General features: G+C 60.6%; 1 protein-coding gene across 10 annotated transcripts in view; it reads right to left on the reverse strand.

Moving 5' to 3' along the window:
* KCNQ1 (potassium voltage-gated channel subfamily Q member 1) overlaps positions 1–15,417 on the reverse strand; it is a 320,665-nt gene that overhangs the window by 178,567 nt on the left and 126,681 nt on the right. For 6 of the 10 annotated variants that reach the window (XM_058690024.1, XM_058690025.1, XM_058690018.1 and 3 more), the window contains one exon: positions 3,644–3,761. The exons of the other annotated variants lie outside the window; for them this stretch is intronic. In XM_058690024.1, coding sequence (XP_058546007.1) covers positions 3,644–3,761 — 118 coding nt within the window. The remainder of the gene's footprint in view (positions 1–3,643; positions 3,762–15,417) is intronic. 10 annotated transcript variants of the gene reach the window in all.

Raw genomic sequence — 15,417 nt, forward strand, 5'->3', positions numbered from 1 at the left:
TTCGGGCCTAGCTGCCCACTCAGGTGTGCTAACAGGCATGCTGAGGCACCCACACCCCTCACCACCTCATCTCAGGTGAGGCCGGCCTGGCCCTGGTGCGGGTCCTGCCTGCCGGGGGGGGGTGGGGGGGTGGGGGGGTGGGTGGGAGCCACGTCTTGGAGCCCCTCCCAGCCTGGGGCTTCAGGACTCCCAGGGAGAGAGAGCCTGAGAGGAGACAGAGCCCCCAGAAGGGTCCCAGGCCCCGTACTCGGGGCTCAGGGAGCTGGTGCGGAGGCCTCGACAGCCAGAGGGCTTGGCTGCCTGGGCCTCCCTGCGGTGAGGCTGGCCGAGCAGATGTTGGGAAGACGGTGGGAATCTGATGGCTGCAGATGGGGAGGCACAAGGGTGCACACAGAGGTGCCCCCCCCCCCTTGCTGTCCTGTCAGTGGCCGTCAGTGGCCACAAGGCAGCAGATGGGGCAGGAGCCCAGGCACTCCTCCCGGCTCCTGTTGGGGGCAGGGCTCCTCTCCTCTCTCAGAGTTGGGGAGGGGGCTTTCCCGCCCCTCCCCATTGTCCTCGATGCCCCATCTCTACCTTACGCCGGCCCCTCGGAAACCCTGTGGCAAGGCTCTGGGCGGGGGGGGGGGGGGGGGGGGAACGCAGGTGCGCACGGGGCTCCCTTCCGCTGGCCCTGGAAGCCGGTCTGCCTGGAAGGCGTGCATCAGGCTGTGGCCCGGCTCCCTAGAGCTGGGGGCGGGGCAGGGCTGCATGGGGTCTCCGGGGCTCGCGTGGGGGGCTGGGGTGGCCGAGACCACTCTGTCTCCCTAACACGGTACGCCCCGGCGACTCCCTAGATTGCACCAGGGCTGCTCAGGGCCCCCGGCTCCCCGCCCCTCATCCCGGCCAGAGGCCCCGGAAAGAGGAGCTTCGCCCAGCCCCAGGGACCTTCCCGTAATCAAGGCTGCAGTGACCTCACCTCCCTGGGGCCCAACGGGTGGGGAGAGCTTGAGATGGAAACAAAATGTGTCTTTATTTATGCTTTTAATTTGAATCCTGGATCCGACCCAACGTGGTAATACATTGAACATCAGTAAAACGCTGGAGAAGGACGAATCTGTTTGTCAGCAACTGCTCCCCACCCTCTCTGCCCCCTGCGAGACCCCCGCGCACACCCCTGCCCCTCTCACACACACCAAGGCAGGTGCCCGCGGGGCCGGGCTGCCTGCAGCAGCCTTGACGTGTCCCCAAGCAGCCGGAGCTGTTTAGTTGGGGGCATCCGTCAGGAGGAGTGCCAGACAGGAGGTGAAGGCACAGAGGGCAGTCGTGGCACCCCCAGAGCCACCTCTGCCAGCCGTGGTGGGGGGGAGGCCTCTGCTCAGCCTGCAGCCTCAGGGGCGTCTAGATTCTGAGGCCCCCCCCCCCCCACCTCTCCCTGGGCCCGCATCACACGTCCTTCACCGGGGCTCCCCAGGGCACAGCATCCTGTACTAAGGACACGTTCACGCAGATGCCCTGCGGTCTCCACCTTGACCCTGACCTGATGAGACAGCGATGCCTTGAGGTGGCCCCTCTACTGACACCTCGGCTCCCTGCTCCCAGCACCCACCACAGACCAAGTGTGGTGACAGGTCTGCTGGGAGAAGCCCTTATAGGTTCTAGCATGGGGACCCGGCTGGGCAAGGACTGGGGTGTAGGCCCGGACAGCACCGGGGGTGACAGGAGACACCCCCCCTCCCCCACCCCACCCCCCAGCCAACCCGCCACACTGGGAGTGCTGGCCCGAGAAGGCCCACGGCGGGCGTTTGGGACGGTGAAGCACCCAATCCGCAGCAAGCATCCGGGCCGCTCCGGTCTGACGGCCGCAGTTTTAGAAGAGAAGTGGCCCAGTGCCCCTGATGACACTGCCTCTGCTGGCTTGGATCGCCTCCCGGGGCTCCCCGGGAAGCTGGGTGCATGCTGACGGCCCTCACCCCGAAGGGGTGACTGTTGAGGGCAGCTGCGGGCTTGGCTGTGGGCCCCTGGATCCCCAGTCCTTTATCACCCTCACCCTGGGCCTCCCTGTGGGGATCTCGCAGGGCCAGGGAGCTGGTGAGGCAGCCCTGTCCTTCCAGGGTGGGACTCCTTGTGTGTGTCGAGAAGCTGGGCCACGGCGGGGAGAATGAACGGGCTGACGGGAGAGAGCGGTGAGAAGGGGCAGCGGGAACCGTGACGCCCGCGTGGAATCCACCTGCCTGAGGGTCATGGCTGTCCCTGCCCCGAGTGGCCACTGGCACCGGAGTCGCACACAACACCAGCCACGGAACGCCGGCTTTTACTACCCCGCGGTCTCTCTTGTGCCCTGGACTCTGAAAACGCCTCGGCCCGAGTGCCTAAGTCCGCACTCTGCCTTCGGGCCCCGGCCTGGACCCGCACGGCCTGGCTTCCCTGGCTGTTCACACCTCTGCCCTGGCGCGTTCGCCCAGCAAGCCTGTCTGGTCACCTCCAGGGTGGGTGGGGACCCAGAAGCCCCCTCCGCTGCCGGGTCCGTGGGGACAAGTCGCCCCCGCTTCCCAGGGCCCCAGCGGGCTCACGCGAGTCCGGTAAACAGGTCCTGCGCACACTGGCCTCCCCCACCGCCACCGGGTGAGGCCTGACCCACCGTGAGCCTGGGGGGAGGCGGTGCTGCGCAGGGAAAGACGGCGGGCAGGTCCTGCCTTCCTCTTTTGCTGGCCACCCGACTCCCGCCAGTCCCGCGTGGGCGGCCAGGAGGCCCTGCCATTTGGGTCCCGGCTGTCTCAGTCCCCAGTCCCCTGCTGGGGAAGAGGCGGCAGGCCTAGGGCCTCGCTCTGACAGAGGCGCACACGGCTCCCGGCAACCCTGAGACCCTGGGAGAACGGACACGCCCTCCAGAGAAACGTCTGTGGAGAGGAAACCGTGTCAGCAAGTGACTCTGGGAAGGGCTGAGGGGAGCGCGCACGTCCCAACACAGAAGGACTCCTCCGGGGAGTCCCCGGCAGGGCGGCGGCCAGACAGCGCCCGAGTGCCCCACTGACCCCACCACGTGCTGTCACCACTGGGTGCCCCTGCCGGGAGCACTGAGTCATACATCGCAAGGGAATCACACCATGGCCGGGCCCTGGGGATTGGCCTGGCCATGCCGGGATGGCGGGGGAGGATGGGCGTGCGTCCCAGGCCAGCTGTGCCTCGGGGGAAGGCCAAGTGGAAGGCGTGGAAAATCAGCCATTTCCTCCACCTGAAGGAGCCCCTGAGGACAGCAGCAGCATCTGCCCCTCGGCTCTGGCCAGGGTTCTACGGGGAAACGCTGCTGAAAAACAAAGTCGTCTCTCTTTTGGGGGGCGGGGGAGGGGGCGAGGGGAGAGAAAAACAATCTTCTCAGACGCTCAGAGCACAAAAACAAGTGGAAAATGATCAGTTTGGTTTTCCATAAGTCCAAACAAGAGGATCGTGTTCCCAGACTTGGCGGGAGGCGCCCCCGCTCTCCTCCCCGCTCGGTGCCTGGGCGCTGGAGCTGGCCCCTGGCCGCCGGTGGCCCCCAGGTTGCCGAGGGCGGGCGGCAAGCGGCGGGCTCCGGGAGAGCAGGCCTGGGCCCCGGCGCGGCACCCAGGCGGCCCTCTTGAGCCCCGCGCCCCTCCAGCCCATTCTCCGCGGGCGAGCGGCCACTCACTGTGACACGTGCGTGATGGGGACCAGCGGCGTCTCCCCCTCCAGATCCAGGTCCTCGGCCACGCTGTTGGTTCTCAAAAAGTGGGTCGTGCTCACTTCCAGCAGCATGGGGCTCTTCACTGTGGGCAAAGGTGTGGGGCAGCACGTTAGGCCTCCACGCAAGGCTCGCCGGGGAAGGGCCCGGGGCTGGCCAGAGCCGGGCTCGCGTGTCCGCCCCCCGCCCCCCACCCCGCCGCGGGGCAGACTTGCACACCCCGAGCCCTCCCACAGACTGACAGGACATGCTCCTGCAGGGATGTGCGAGGGACGGGGACGGTACACGGGGCCTCCGCACGGGGATCCGGTGTGGGGGTTGAGGCGGCCCCCCCCCGCCCCGTGCCCGAGGCTGGGGACCGGTGGAGGGCCCCCGACACCCGGGCAGGGCGAGGGCTCAGCCCGGGCGTCTAGGTCTGTCTCCGGGTTCACCCTGAACGGTCAGGCACAACGATAAAACACGGCCGACAGGCACAGGTCCGGTGAGGGACCCGGACCCCCGCCACCATGCCGTCCCCGTCACGCAGACGGAGGGCCTCGTGTCAGCGGAGACCCAGGGCAGTCGCGCCCCTGCCCGCAAGGAGTGGCAAGCCTGGGAGAGAGGGGCGGCCGGTGAGCTCCCGGGCCCTCGCTCAGTTCACAGCGTCACATCTCCTACCCATACCCGCCACGAAGGGTCAGCGTAACGTTCAGGCTCCCGGGCCCACCCCCTACAGCCTGGTGCTGGTGCTCAGCGCTGCTGAGAATACGTTATCCGTCCCCTGATTCTCAGTGTGGGTTTTTTTCCCCTTCAGTTGACGTTTTTATTGTAAAAGAAATTAAGTACTCATTGTAGAAAGTGGCACAGTTCAAAGATCCACGAAGGCTGTCCTCCAAGGTCAACCACCGACGGGATTCCTAGCTCATCTCTCTCTGCTCAGCGGCCGCTGACACCAGGTAAGACCTCTTTTTTTTTTTTTTAAACCCACATGGGACAGTGCTGTCCCTGTCACTCTGAGACATGCTCATCTCATTTTTCTGCAGGTATACAGATGTGGGGCTGCGTTTTGGTAGCTGGATAATAGTCTGTGGTTCACGCCTGCCACGGTTAACTCAACCATTCGGCGTTTGATAGCTCCTTAGGCTCTGTTAGCTTTAAGCCATTACTTTGAGTCGATGCTGAGCCACCCGTTTGTATGAAAACCTGACACCGGGGCTGGGTGAGAGGGTGCTCCCTAGGTAATTTTAATAGATGTTGCTGGATTGCTTTCCCAAGAAACTAGCAATTCAGACTCCACCAGCAAGCGGTGTGTGAATATGACAGCTCCCCCACATCCAGGCGCGAACCAGCCATTGGCACCCTTCCCCGGGGCGTGCCACGTGTGGATGAAGACCGGATCTGGTTTTCCTTTTGTGCTGAATGCCTTTTGTGGCTTGGAGGCCATTTGCATTTCCTTTTGCAGAATTGCCTGTTCATATCTTTTGCCCATTTTTGCTTGTCAATCTGTAGGAAGTGTTTATATATTAAAGATGTTAACTTTTTGTTACATCAGGCATGGAGATCTCCCCCCGTCAATCTTTGGTCTTTCAGCCCTTAGGATGGTTGTTTTTATCATAGAGAGTGTTTTATGTGTTTAAGGTGATAACGCCTATCTTTTGTTTTGTGAAAAAGGAAGATCTTCCCACTTCAGAGTAATACGGCTGCCTCCTAAATTATTTGTAATATAAACGTATGAATGTTGTGTGTGTGTAAGTTTTAACACATTTGGCATTTCTGCCTAACGTTATGGGCGATCGTCAACAATCTGAAACTGTAAAGGTATTGGATACACTCCTAAGAGACTAAAGCATAAACTAAAATTTCTTGAGAAAAATCACAAAAGAAAATCTCCGGACCTTGGGTTTGGCGCTGAGTTTTGAAGCACGAGACTACAAGCTCAATCTGTGAGGGGCAGAAATGGAAATGTTGGACTTGATCAAAATCCCAGGCATTTGCTGTGCAAAAGACGCCGCTAAGGGACGCAGAGATAAGCCACGGACTTGAAGAAAGCGTTTCCACATCAGCTGTTTGGGCAAGAACTTGTATCTAGAATATACAAAGGACTCGTGCAAGCAGACAGCAGGAAAGCCCCCGACCCGATTTATGGGGTTACAAGCAAGCACCTAAACAGATGCCCGGCTCAGTCGACACCGGCAGCTGTTAGGGAAATGCAAGTTAAAACCACAGCGAGATGCCACGGCACCCTCACCGGAATGGCTGAAATCAAAACACAGAAACCGAAGCCTGACGTTGCCACGCAAGCAGGAGGACACGGAGCGCCTGGAACTCTCCAGCCGCTGGCGGAAGTGCAGAACGATGCAGCCACCTTGGAAAAGACTTGGGCAGTCTCTTACAGAGTTGACCGTGCACTTGCCATGTGACCCAGGAGTCCTTCTCCCAGGGATTTACCCAAGCGAGTCGCAAATCCACGTCCACAAACACCTGTACGTAAGCGTGCGCAGCAATTTCGCTCGCAGTCGCCAAGACCCGGAAACGGCCGAGATGTCCTTCAGTCGGTGAAGGGACGTACCGCCACGTCCGTACAGTGCAACAGCACCCGGGACCCGAAGGAAATGAACCAAGAGGTCCTGCGGCAACGTGGGGGACTCTCGGATGCATTTTGCTCAGCAGTGAGAGAAGCCAGATGTAAAAGGCCGCACATTATATGATTCCATTTATATGACATTCTGGAAAAGGCAAAACTACAAGGACATAAACCAGATCAATGGTTGCTAGTGTTTGGGAGGGGGGAGTATCTGACTTCCAAAGGCACGCTCAAGGAAACTCCTAGAGCTGTCGAACTCCTTCGTAGGGTGCTATGGTGGTGGACACACGAATCCAGGCATCTGTCAAAACCCACAGGGCTGCAGATCTCCAGGAATGAATTTTACTGTATACAAAGAAAAAAAAAAAAAAAAAAAGCCCCAGCCAGCCTGTTGGAGCGTCCTAGGAATGAAAGCAGACTGTGAAAAAAGTGAGTTCCGTGTTAGGAACGTATGACAGTACCTACCACACGGCACGGAGAGGAAGGGAAGGAGGAGGCGGCCTACGAAGCCTTGGGAAACAGTCTCTTGACTGCCATAACCATTAGTGCTCCGGCCGGTACTTACGCTTCTGGGGGTTGGGGGGGAACCGCACATACACAGGTTAGACAAATAAATAAATAAATAAAGTAACACACCGAGTGTGTATGTGGAGTGGGTGGGCGGGGCAGGAAGGAGTCCTGTGGCCAGAAATGTTGGTATGAACTCCTACTTCGCTAAATATACCACACGTGTGTACTCGGGCTGCGTGCATACACCCGCTGGCTCTGCCCACTGGGAAGTCCAGAAGCAGTGACGGCCCAGGAGCAGCGGTCACACCCTGCACCAGACCTGGTGCCTAAAAGTCACTCGCTTCCCGGCAAAAGGAACCAGGGCTCTCTGGCCAAAGGGGGATTCTGGGGCAAGGCACATACACGACGAGCCTCAAGCGCTGTTCAGTGCCAGAGAGGAAGGGGACACGCAAAACACAAATGGAAGGGACGGGAGACATGTCAGACGGACGCGGGAGCTAACCCAAAAGGACTGTCAATCCAATGGCCAAAGCTAGAACGTTTTGAGTGGCACAAATAAATAATAGCATTGAATTCTGGCCCAAAAAAGAAGTAGGCCTGAGTCCGTACGGATACAAATCAACAAACAAACGACCGCGAGAGAGGGACAAATCTTCCTCCACGGATGGACGGTCAGATTGGCAGGTGAAACTTCAAGGAGAAACTTCAGAGTGTCTCGCCTCAGATATTTCCTTGCCGCTGTGGTGGCTGTGACAGCTGTTCCCTCCACACTCTTGTCCTGGGGGAGGTGGGGCACGAGCCCCCTCCCCTAGAGTACAGCCGACTCAGGACTCGCTCCAACCACCAGGCTATGGAAACGGGAAACCGGTGCCCGGGGAGCGGAGGGACCTGTCTGACACCGTCTCAACCGCACGGGTCATGGTTAGCAACACCAGTGACAGACCATGCTGATGTCGTGGACCCTGATACGACGCGGTGGGCAAAGCTGACTTCCGTGGCATTCTCCCCCCCAGACCTGTACCCCCAGTCTCCCGAGATGCCAGACAAACCCGGACGTATCCCTCACACCCCTGGCACCCGATTCTACAATTGATCTGGAAAAGCCAAAAGCTAAATCGACCACGTTCTTGAGAAGAGCAGCGGGCTAGGAGTGCTCGCTCCACCAGGCACCGGCGTTTCTCGAAAAGCCGTGGTCATCGAGACGGCGTGTTGTGGATACGGAGCGTGGCAGCCGGGCCAGCAGGACGGGGCCCAGTGTCCGGAAATAGCCCACCTGCCCAGGGACGCTTAGCTTGTACCCCAGGCGGCCTCACGCGGCACGCAGAGGATGTCTGGGGACAGTTGGCCGCCCACGTGGGAGAAACGTCCCATCGGACCCTCATGCCGCACACCAAGACTTCATTCTTAGCATTCTGGGCGACTGAAGACCTAACGAAGACAAGCAAAGCTCCGAAGCCTGTGGAACTGAATCTAGAATAGAGTCATGACCTCGGGCTTTGGAAGGGTTTCCTGAAAGTTACAATATCCACGCGGGGAAAGACCGGTGGGTTCCGGGACACTAAAACTGAGACCTGGTCGTCAAGCACCACCTTCCAGGGTGAAAAGACGGCTACAGTGGAATGGTGCCCTTGAAGTACAAAGAACTCATGCAGATCTGTAAGAAAAATACAAACAATCTAAGGAAAAACGGGCAACAGGCACGTCACCAAGGAGGGATCAGAATGTCCTGAGAGCACGTGCAAAGGTGCTGTGCCTTGACTAGCACTCAGAGAACTGTAAATAAACTCGGAGCTCACGGCCCGTGGGGGTGAGGGGCAGACTTCCAGCAGGAAACCGCACAGACATGACTTAGTCACACCCGGGAGAAGGGCTGAGTGAAGGGATCTCTGCCCGTGACATTCCCAGAGAGCACAGGAAAGTGACCGGTAAGCCTCGAAGAATGTGTCTACATTCAGAGGCTCACAGGCCTGGGACCTGGCGAGAGCACTGGCTGCCCCATCTCAGAGGCTCGGGGCTGAGATTCAAGTGCCCTGGGTTATATTATACAGTTGTCAAGTGACAGGGCTGAAGCTTCGTCCAGGATTCAAATGTTCTTTCAAAAAAAAAAAAAAAAAAAGGAAAGGAAAAAGAACACAAATACATATTTTCATGTCTGCATCACTTGTATACAGAAGGCAAGAGCAGCGGAACGGTGGCTGGAAAGTGGGGCTGCTTTCTGAGCACCCGAGGTGACAAGTGCCATCTCCAAAGCCCCGCGGGCCAAGGGTGAGCCACCTGACCCCTGAGAAGCACCCGGCCCTGGTGTTTTAGGAAATTAAAATGTGCACGTCGGTTGGCTGTCCAGGGCGGGTGGGGCCCGCGCCTGCCAGAGAAGAATGTGCACTGTTTGGTTTAATCCTGGGAACAGCACAGGGGCCCCGCAGCGAGGGGCAGCGAGGGGTTCCACAGGTGTGTTTTTCCAAACCGAAAGGGAGGGCGCTGCTCTCCCCGTTTCTGTGTCACAGACCGCGGGCTCTGCCTCCCCCACCACGGGCAGGCAGGGGCCAGGGCCCTAGACCACCTCCCTGGTCCCCAGCTGCAGCGGCTGGGGGGAGGGGAAGCGGGTTCTCCCCAGGTACGGCGACACACTGCCCCCTTCAGGCGAGGGCCCCTGGGAGGGCAAGTGCCGTCCCGAGAGGCTCGCAACCCCTACCTCCGAGGGGCCCGGAGATGAGGACAGACAAGGGACGGCCAGGCCTGGCCGGGCCCGGGGCGGAGCCCACAGGGCAGCTCATCCGGACCCCGGGCTCCCCGGAGGGCTGGACCCTGGGGGAGGAGAGGGCTGCGCCCTGCTCCCGGCGACAGTGAAGTCATACTCCCATTAAGACCGTCCCAGTTCTCCGAGGCTTTAATTCCTTGGCCGCCTTTGCCTGGTCTAGGCCAGAATCTGGGCCTCAGTTTTCAGGGCAGAACAATTGTGTTTTCTAGGAAAATGGGAGGTCTGGGATGGCGAGCAGAGCCTCTGGCTTGGCGACCAGCACAGCTGGCCATGCGGGCTGCCAAGGCTCACCCTCCCCCCAGAGGACGGAACCCAGCAGTGCAGCAGCTCCCTTCCCGGCCAGCAGCCCTGCTCAGGAGGGCGATTTAAAGTTCCTTTAAAAAAAAAAAAATACGGGCACAGAAAAAAGACTGGAAGGAAATACACCAAAATGTTAGCTGTGTCCGTGTTTGGGTGAAGAGACGGGTGGGTGATTTTCATCTCCTAACTTCTTGTGTCCGTGTGTCTTACTCTGGGCGTGTGGCACGTTCCCCACGGCGGGAGGCGGCAATTTGTGGGTGTCCCTGTGTGCGTGCCCTGCCCTCCCTCCCCCGGCCCCGCACTCCCCATCCTCCACCCGGAGCCCCAACCGGCCACACGTGTGCCCAAAGCCTTCGGTCCCCGCCGCACACCAGGTCTTGTGTCCTTTGACCCCACGCAGCCCCCTCACCCACACGGCCAGGCCGGCTGAACCCCGACTCGGGGGCATGCCTGGCTCCCCCGAGATGCGGGAGGGGGCTCCCATCTCCCCATCTGGTGCTCGGGTATGACCTCGTTCTACTGCCCCAGCAGCCCCACAGGATCGCAGCTCCCATCTCTGTATCCAGATGAGCAGGAAGGTTCCGAGAGGCTACAAATTGTGCCTCAGGTCACGCAGACCAGGCCGGGCCTCCAGCACCAAGTCGGACTCCAGCCCCTCCCCTTCCCCCAGCACTCCACCCCCGCCCCCCCCAACCCCCGCCCGCCCTCTGCCCTCCACCCCCGGGGAGAATCTGCCTGGTAAAGTCACCCGCCCTGCCTCGTGACTGATTAAAATCCTGCATAATCTCCCAGGTGTAACCCAAGTCCTCGGTCCCCAAAGCTCTCCCGCCCCCGCACGGGCCCTCAGGTCTGGGCCAGGACCTCGCCTGTCACCTCCCGTCTTCCCCCCAGGCCTCACGCACAGGCGCGTTCCCGTTCCCGGGGCGGCTTGTCCCACGGGGGTAGACACAAGCTGCCCCTGTCCTTCCCCAGTCCAAGCCCCCTCCCTACCCCCCTCCCCCGAAATCCACCACCCCCTCCCCCCCCCCCCCCCCCGGCGGATTTGCCAAAGCCCCGTAGATCTACACCGTGAACGCACACCCCCTCCCCAGGGCATCCGGACAGCTGCAGCCAGGCCCTGCGTGACATCGCTGAGCCGCGGCCCCGGGCCTGTGCCAGCTGCCTGTGCCCGGCTCACAGACCCCGAGCCAGCGCGGCCGTGCCGCCACCTGTGTCTCCACTCAGAGGCGAGAAGTAAGGGACATGGGCAGAAAGTGTAAAAGCCGTTCCCACAACAGCTGCCAGGAACGGGCGAGGAGCGGAGAGAAAATGTATATTCACAGCTGGCACCCGGTCCCGCTAGGAAAATACCTTGCTTGAGTGGACACCTGTTGTTTTCGCCTGCCCGGCAGCCAGGCCCGGCTTTGGGAACAGCTTCTCGAATCTTCCCTCAGGGAGCGGCCCCTTCCCCGCTCCCAGGTGCCCACTGGCTGTCCCCAGAGGGGGCCTGGGGCCCAGGTCTTGGCCTTCAGAGGCAGGCCTGAGGATGGCCTGTACCCTGGCTCTCGTTGGGCCCAGACTCTGGCAGGAAGCACGGGGAAAGCGACAGCCTCTGTCTGTCTGCTGGGTTTGCTGAGCTGGCGGCCATCTTGTCCCCCTGGGAAGCGGCTGCCTGAGGCCAACCCGTCCCAGGGGCCAGAGCACAGTGGGAGCAGGGCGGGTGGGGGAGAGTGGGAACGAGCAAGGCCGATCATCCCAGCCCCGGGGTCCAGCTGTGTCTGAAACAGCTGGGTCCAGATGTACGAGCCAAAAAAATGTCCCTTTTGTGCTTCAGCTCGGTTGAGTTTGGGGTTCCATCGTTTGTTACCGAGAGAGTCCTCAGGAATGTGTGTGACCGACAGGGGTGAGGCGTGGGCCCCAAGGGATGAACTTGGGAGGCCCTGGGCAGAGGGGACGAAGGCGGGCCTGGGGACCCCTCGGGAAGGGGCTCCCGCGAGCTGGTGGCTGGCTTTCTCCTGCTGGGGTGCGAGCCCCGTCTCTCCACCCCTTCGGTGGGAGAGGACGGGTGTCCCTGACGGTGGAACGGGCCGGGTTTCCTGTCCAGTCGAGGACACGTGCGTAGACGTGTCACAGCGGCGGTGTGGGAGACGGGGGCGGCCTTGGCAGCCCTGGCCAGCCCCGGGGACCCCGGGCTTCCCACAGGCCCGGCGTGGAGGGCGCCGAGGACCCTCCCCAGCGGCCCCCCTCCCCGCACTCCGCTCCGACAGGGACCAGAGACGTCTGTGCGCCCGAGGGTGGGGTCTGCAGAGCGGGGGCTCCGGGGAGGCCAGGCCAGGGTCGGCAGAAAGGGAGCGGCACCGCCACCCACACAACGCTGCGACCCTCTGGGGTCTCCGTGCTCCGGGAAGTCACTGTCCGAGCCTCCCCAGACACGGTTTCAGGGGGACGGTTCCCGGCAGCGAGAGCGGCCCCGGGAAACGTTAATATACAATGGAATCTGGGCTGAGCACTGTCTTCTCCAAGAGTTGAGCTCACAGGACATTCCCAAGAAACCTCTGGAGAGGTGGGGAGGAAAGTTTCTGGAGGTCTTTGGATGAAGAAAACAAAAAAGTGGCCTTGATTTTCAAGGCAAAATTACAGAGGGAGAAAAAAATGTTTTTAATCTAATTAAGAGCGATGTTTTCACCTTCCTCACCACAGCACGGAAACATGCCAGCTCCTCACTTCACACAATAATCACGGCAATTAGTGAGGGAGAAGCCTTGGAAGCCGGTGCAGATGTTCTCAGAATGTTTAATGGGGAAATGAGTTGCAGGCCTCGTTCTCAGCATCCGGCTCCAGGCCCTGGCTACCAAGTCCAGACATCTGCTCGGGCCCCACCCCCAGGCCCCGAGGGCGCGGGCTTGAGAAACACAGGTCCCTTCCCAGGCCGCCTCCCAGCCAGGCCAGAGCCGGGGCCGAGAGGCTCCTCACGGCTCCCCAGGCCGGAGCCTGGACAGTCAGAGCCACCCCAGAGCCGGGGGTGGGGGGCGTCGGGCGGGAGGGGGGGGGGGAGGCTCCACGTCAAAATCATGTTAACAACCCATGTCAGAAATCATCAACTCGGCCCGGCTCCCCCACCCCGACCCCGCTGGCTGCAGGAGGGCTGGGGGGGGACTGGGAGAGGGCAAGGGGGCCCCGAGGGGAGCGCAGCCACGCACCCCACCTCGGGGCACGGAAAGGCACGGGGGCGTCGGGCCGGCATGGCCGCACGGGCCCCCTTCCGACGCTGCCGGCCTCTTGGCGGGCCCAGGAGTCAAAGTGGTCAAGCGTGAGGAATTTCCAGTCATTGGAGAAAACGTGGAGAAGCGAGGAAGGCGCTTCCTTGAGGACCAGTCGGCTCCAGATGGCGAGGGGCACGTGGCTGGCCTCATCTGGCTGCGGGAGCGACTCAGCCCCGTGTGGGTCGGGCGGCCCCACCAAGCCTCCCAGAGGGGACACGGCGACAAATGCCACACGGCCCCTGCTCCCCGGGACGCTTGGACAGCGCCAGGCCCCGCCCGTGCGCCCTCAGCACACCCATCCCAGACCCGCCAAACCTGCCACGTGCTTTTGCGAGCACCGTCTCTGACCCTGGGGCCCGCTCGGCCGCACACGGGCTGGGCCAGAGGCGGCGAGGGGCAGCCCCCGGCAGGCAGGCACACACCCCGGCCGCCTTAGCCGCTGGTGGGGGCAGCTCTGGGTGCTCTGTGCAGCTCCCCGGCCGCCCACCATGGAGCTCTCCTCAATAAGCGTCCTGCGCGAGGGTTCCTGGATTGGGCTCTGTTTCCGGTGGAACTGACCCAAGACGCTGTGACAGGAAGCCGCTGGAGCATTTTAAGCAGGACAGCGGCAAGGTCCACTTCATATTTAAGGAATTCCCTCGGGTCGCTGTGTGAAGAATGGGGGGCGGGCAGGTGGGAGGCAGGGCCGGAGACGGAGTGACCGGCGAAGAGGGCAGGGCAGCAGCCTGGACCAGGAGGGTGGCCGGAGAGGAGACGAGGCACGGGGTGGGCACGGCCCAGGGAGGCGACAAGACGTGGTGACGGGTCGGACAGACGCCCTAAGAAGGAGGCACGGGTCCAGACGACCTCCGGCCAGGTCTGCGGAGCAGAGGCTCCCTGCTCCCTTCAGGCCTCTGAACCGACCCTCTGCCGGGGCACGGGACCGAGACGTGCCGATGAGAGCAGACCCGGGTGTGCCTCCAGCCGCGCTAGGAGTCCGCGCATGAGGGCCTCGGGTCTCCTGCGGGTGGACCGACGAGCCCGCCTCGAGCGGTGCTCCCGCCGTCGCGAGCCCGTGGACGCAGAGACGGGAGGTGAAGGCTAAGGCGCTCAGTCGAGGATGGGCATGTTGAGAGGCCTCGGCAAGGACGGAGGAGTGTGTACCTTCCAGGGCCCTTCCCTTCGGAGGCCTTGGAAAGTCAAGCCAAACCCGCCAGAGTCAACGTGGCAGAGTCACAGAAGTTGGCGACTTGCAAGTGGCCGGACGCTCCGTGGCGTTTCCACCTGCCCTTGCCGACCTCCCCCCACCCCGCCCCCGGCTCGGCGGCATCTTGAGGGCAAGCTCACATTCCCAGTGTCGGGGGCCCTGATCCTCGGTCCTGGAAGGAGCAGAGTAGTGAAAGTGGGCGGAGGGAGTCCAGCAACTTTCAGCCACCGGGACAGGTTACAGTTGAGGGACACAACAGAGCATGGAAAGCCTGGGGGCAAAGCCGGACAAAACAGTGTCTTTTGGAAATCAGGCCGCTCAGAAAGCACCGTGTCTACGGAGAGACTGGGAAGACCCAAGCTGACTCCCGGGGCAGGACGCATGCTTTGGAGAGTCCCGAGAGCATGCCAAGCTTTCGCCGCCGGCTGAGCTCTGTGCTCGCCCCAAACAAGAGGTGAAGGCTAAGGCAGAGTTGAAACGCCCGGACATTTGGACGCAGAAGTACCCCCGCACAAAGCAAACCTGCAAAGATGGGAAGATTCTTTTATTTCTCCCTGTCCCCAGTTCTCCCTCTGGTTTTCTGACCCCTGGAAACCAAGGAAAAGCTTTGTGAAAATACAAACTGGGCACGAACTAAAGGAACTTCAGAGACCAAACACAACAGAGTTTACAGATCTCACAAAAATGCGTTAGAAGTCACTAAGCAGCTACAGCCCACGGCAAAAAAAAAAAAAAAAAGTCTTAAGGGAAAGAATCTGCTATCTAGAGCTGCTGCATATAATATTTAGAACACCCGGTTTTCAACAAAAAGTTACGAAACATGTAAAGAAACAGAGTATGGCCCATTTACAGAAAAGACAAGCAGCTAGTGTTCCTGAGGAAGCACAGACATCAAACATACTAGACAGGCTTTTAATCCACTTTCTTAGAAAGGCTCAAAGAACTGAAAGAAATCATAGACAGAAGTCAAGGGAACCAGGAGAACAACACATGAACAAATACCTAATGTAAATGAAGATAAATTATAAAGAGAAATGAAACATTCTGCAACTGCAGAGCATAATAGCTGAAATGAAAAACGCGGTAGAGGGTTTCACTGGCCTGTTTGAACAGACAGAAGAGAGCGAAGACAAAGATAGGTCAGTTGAAATTATCCAGTCTAAGGAACAGAAGGAAAAAATG

Source organism: Neofelis nebulosa, chromosome 10 (assembly GCF_028018385.1).
Source record: "Neofelis nebulosa isolate mNeoNeb1 chromosome 10, mNeoNeb1.pri, whole genome shotgun sequence".
Classification (NCBI taxonomy): Eukaryota; Metazoa; Chordata; class Mammalia; order Carnivora; family Felidae; genus Neofelis; species Neofelis nebulosa.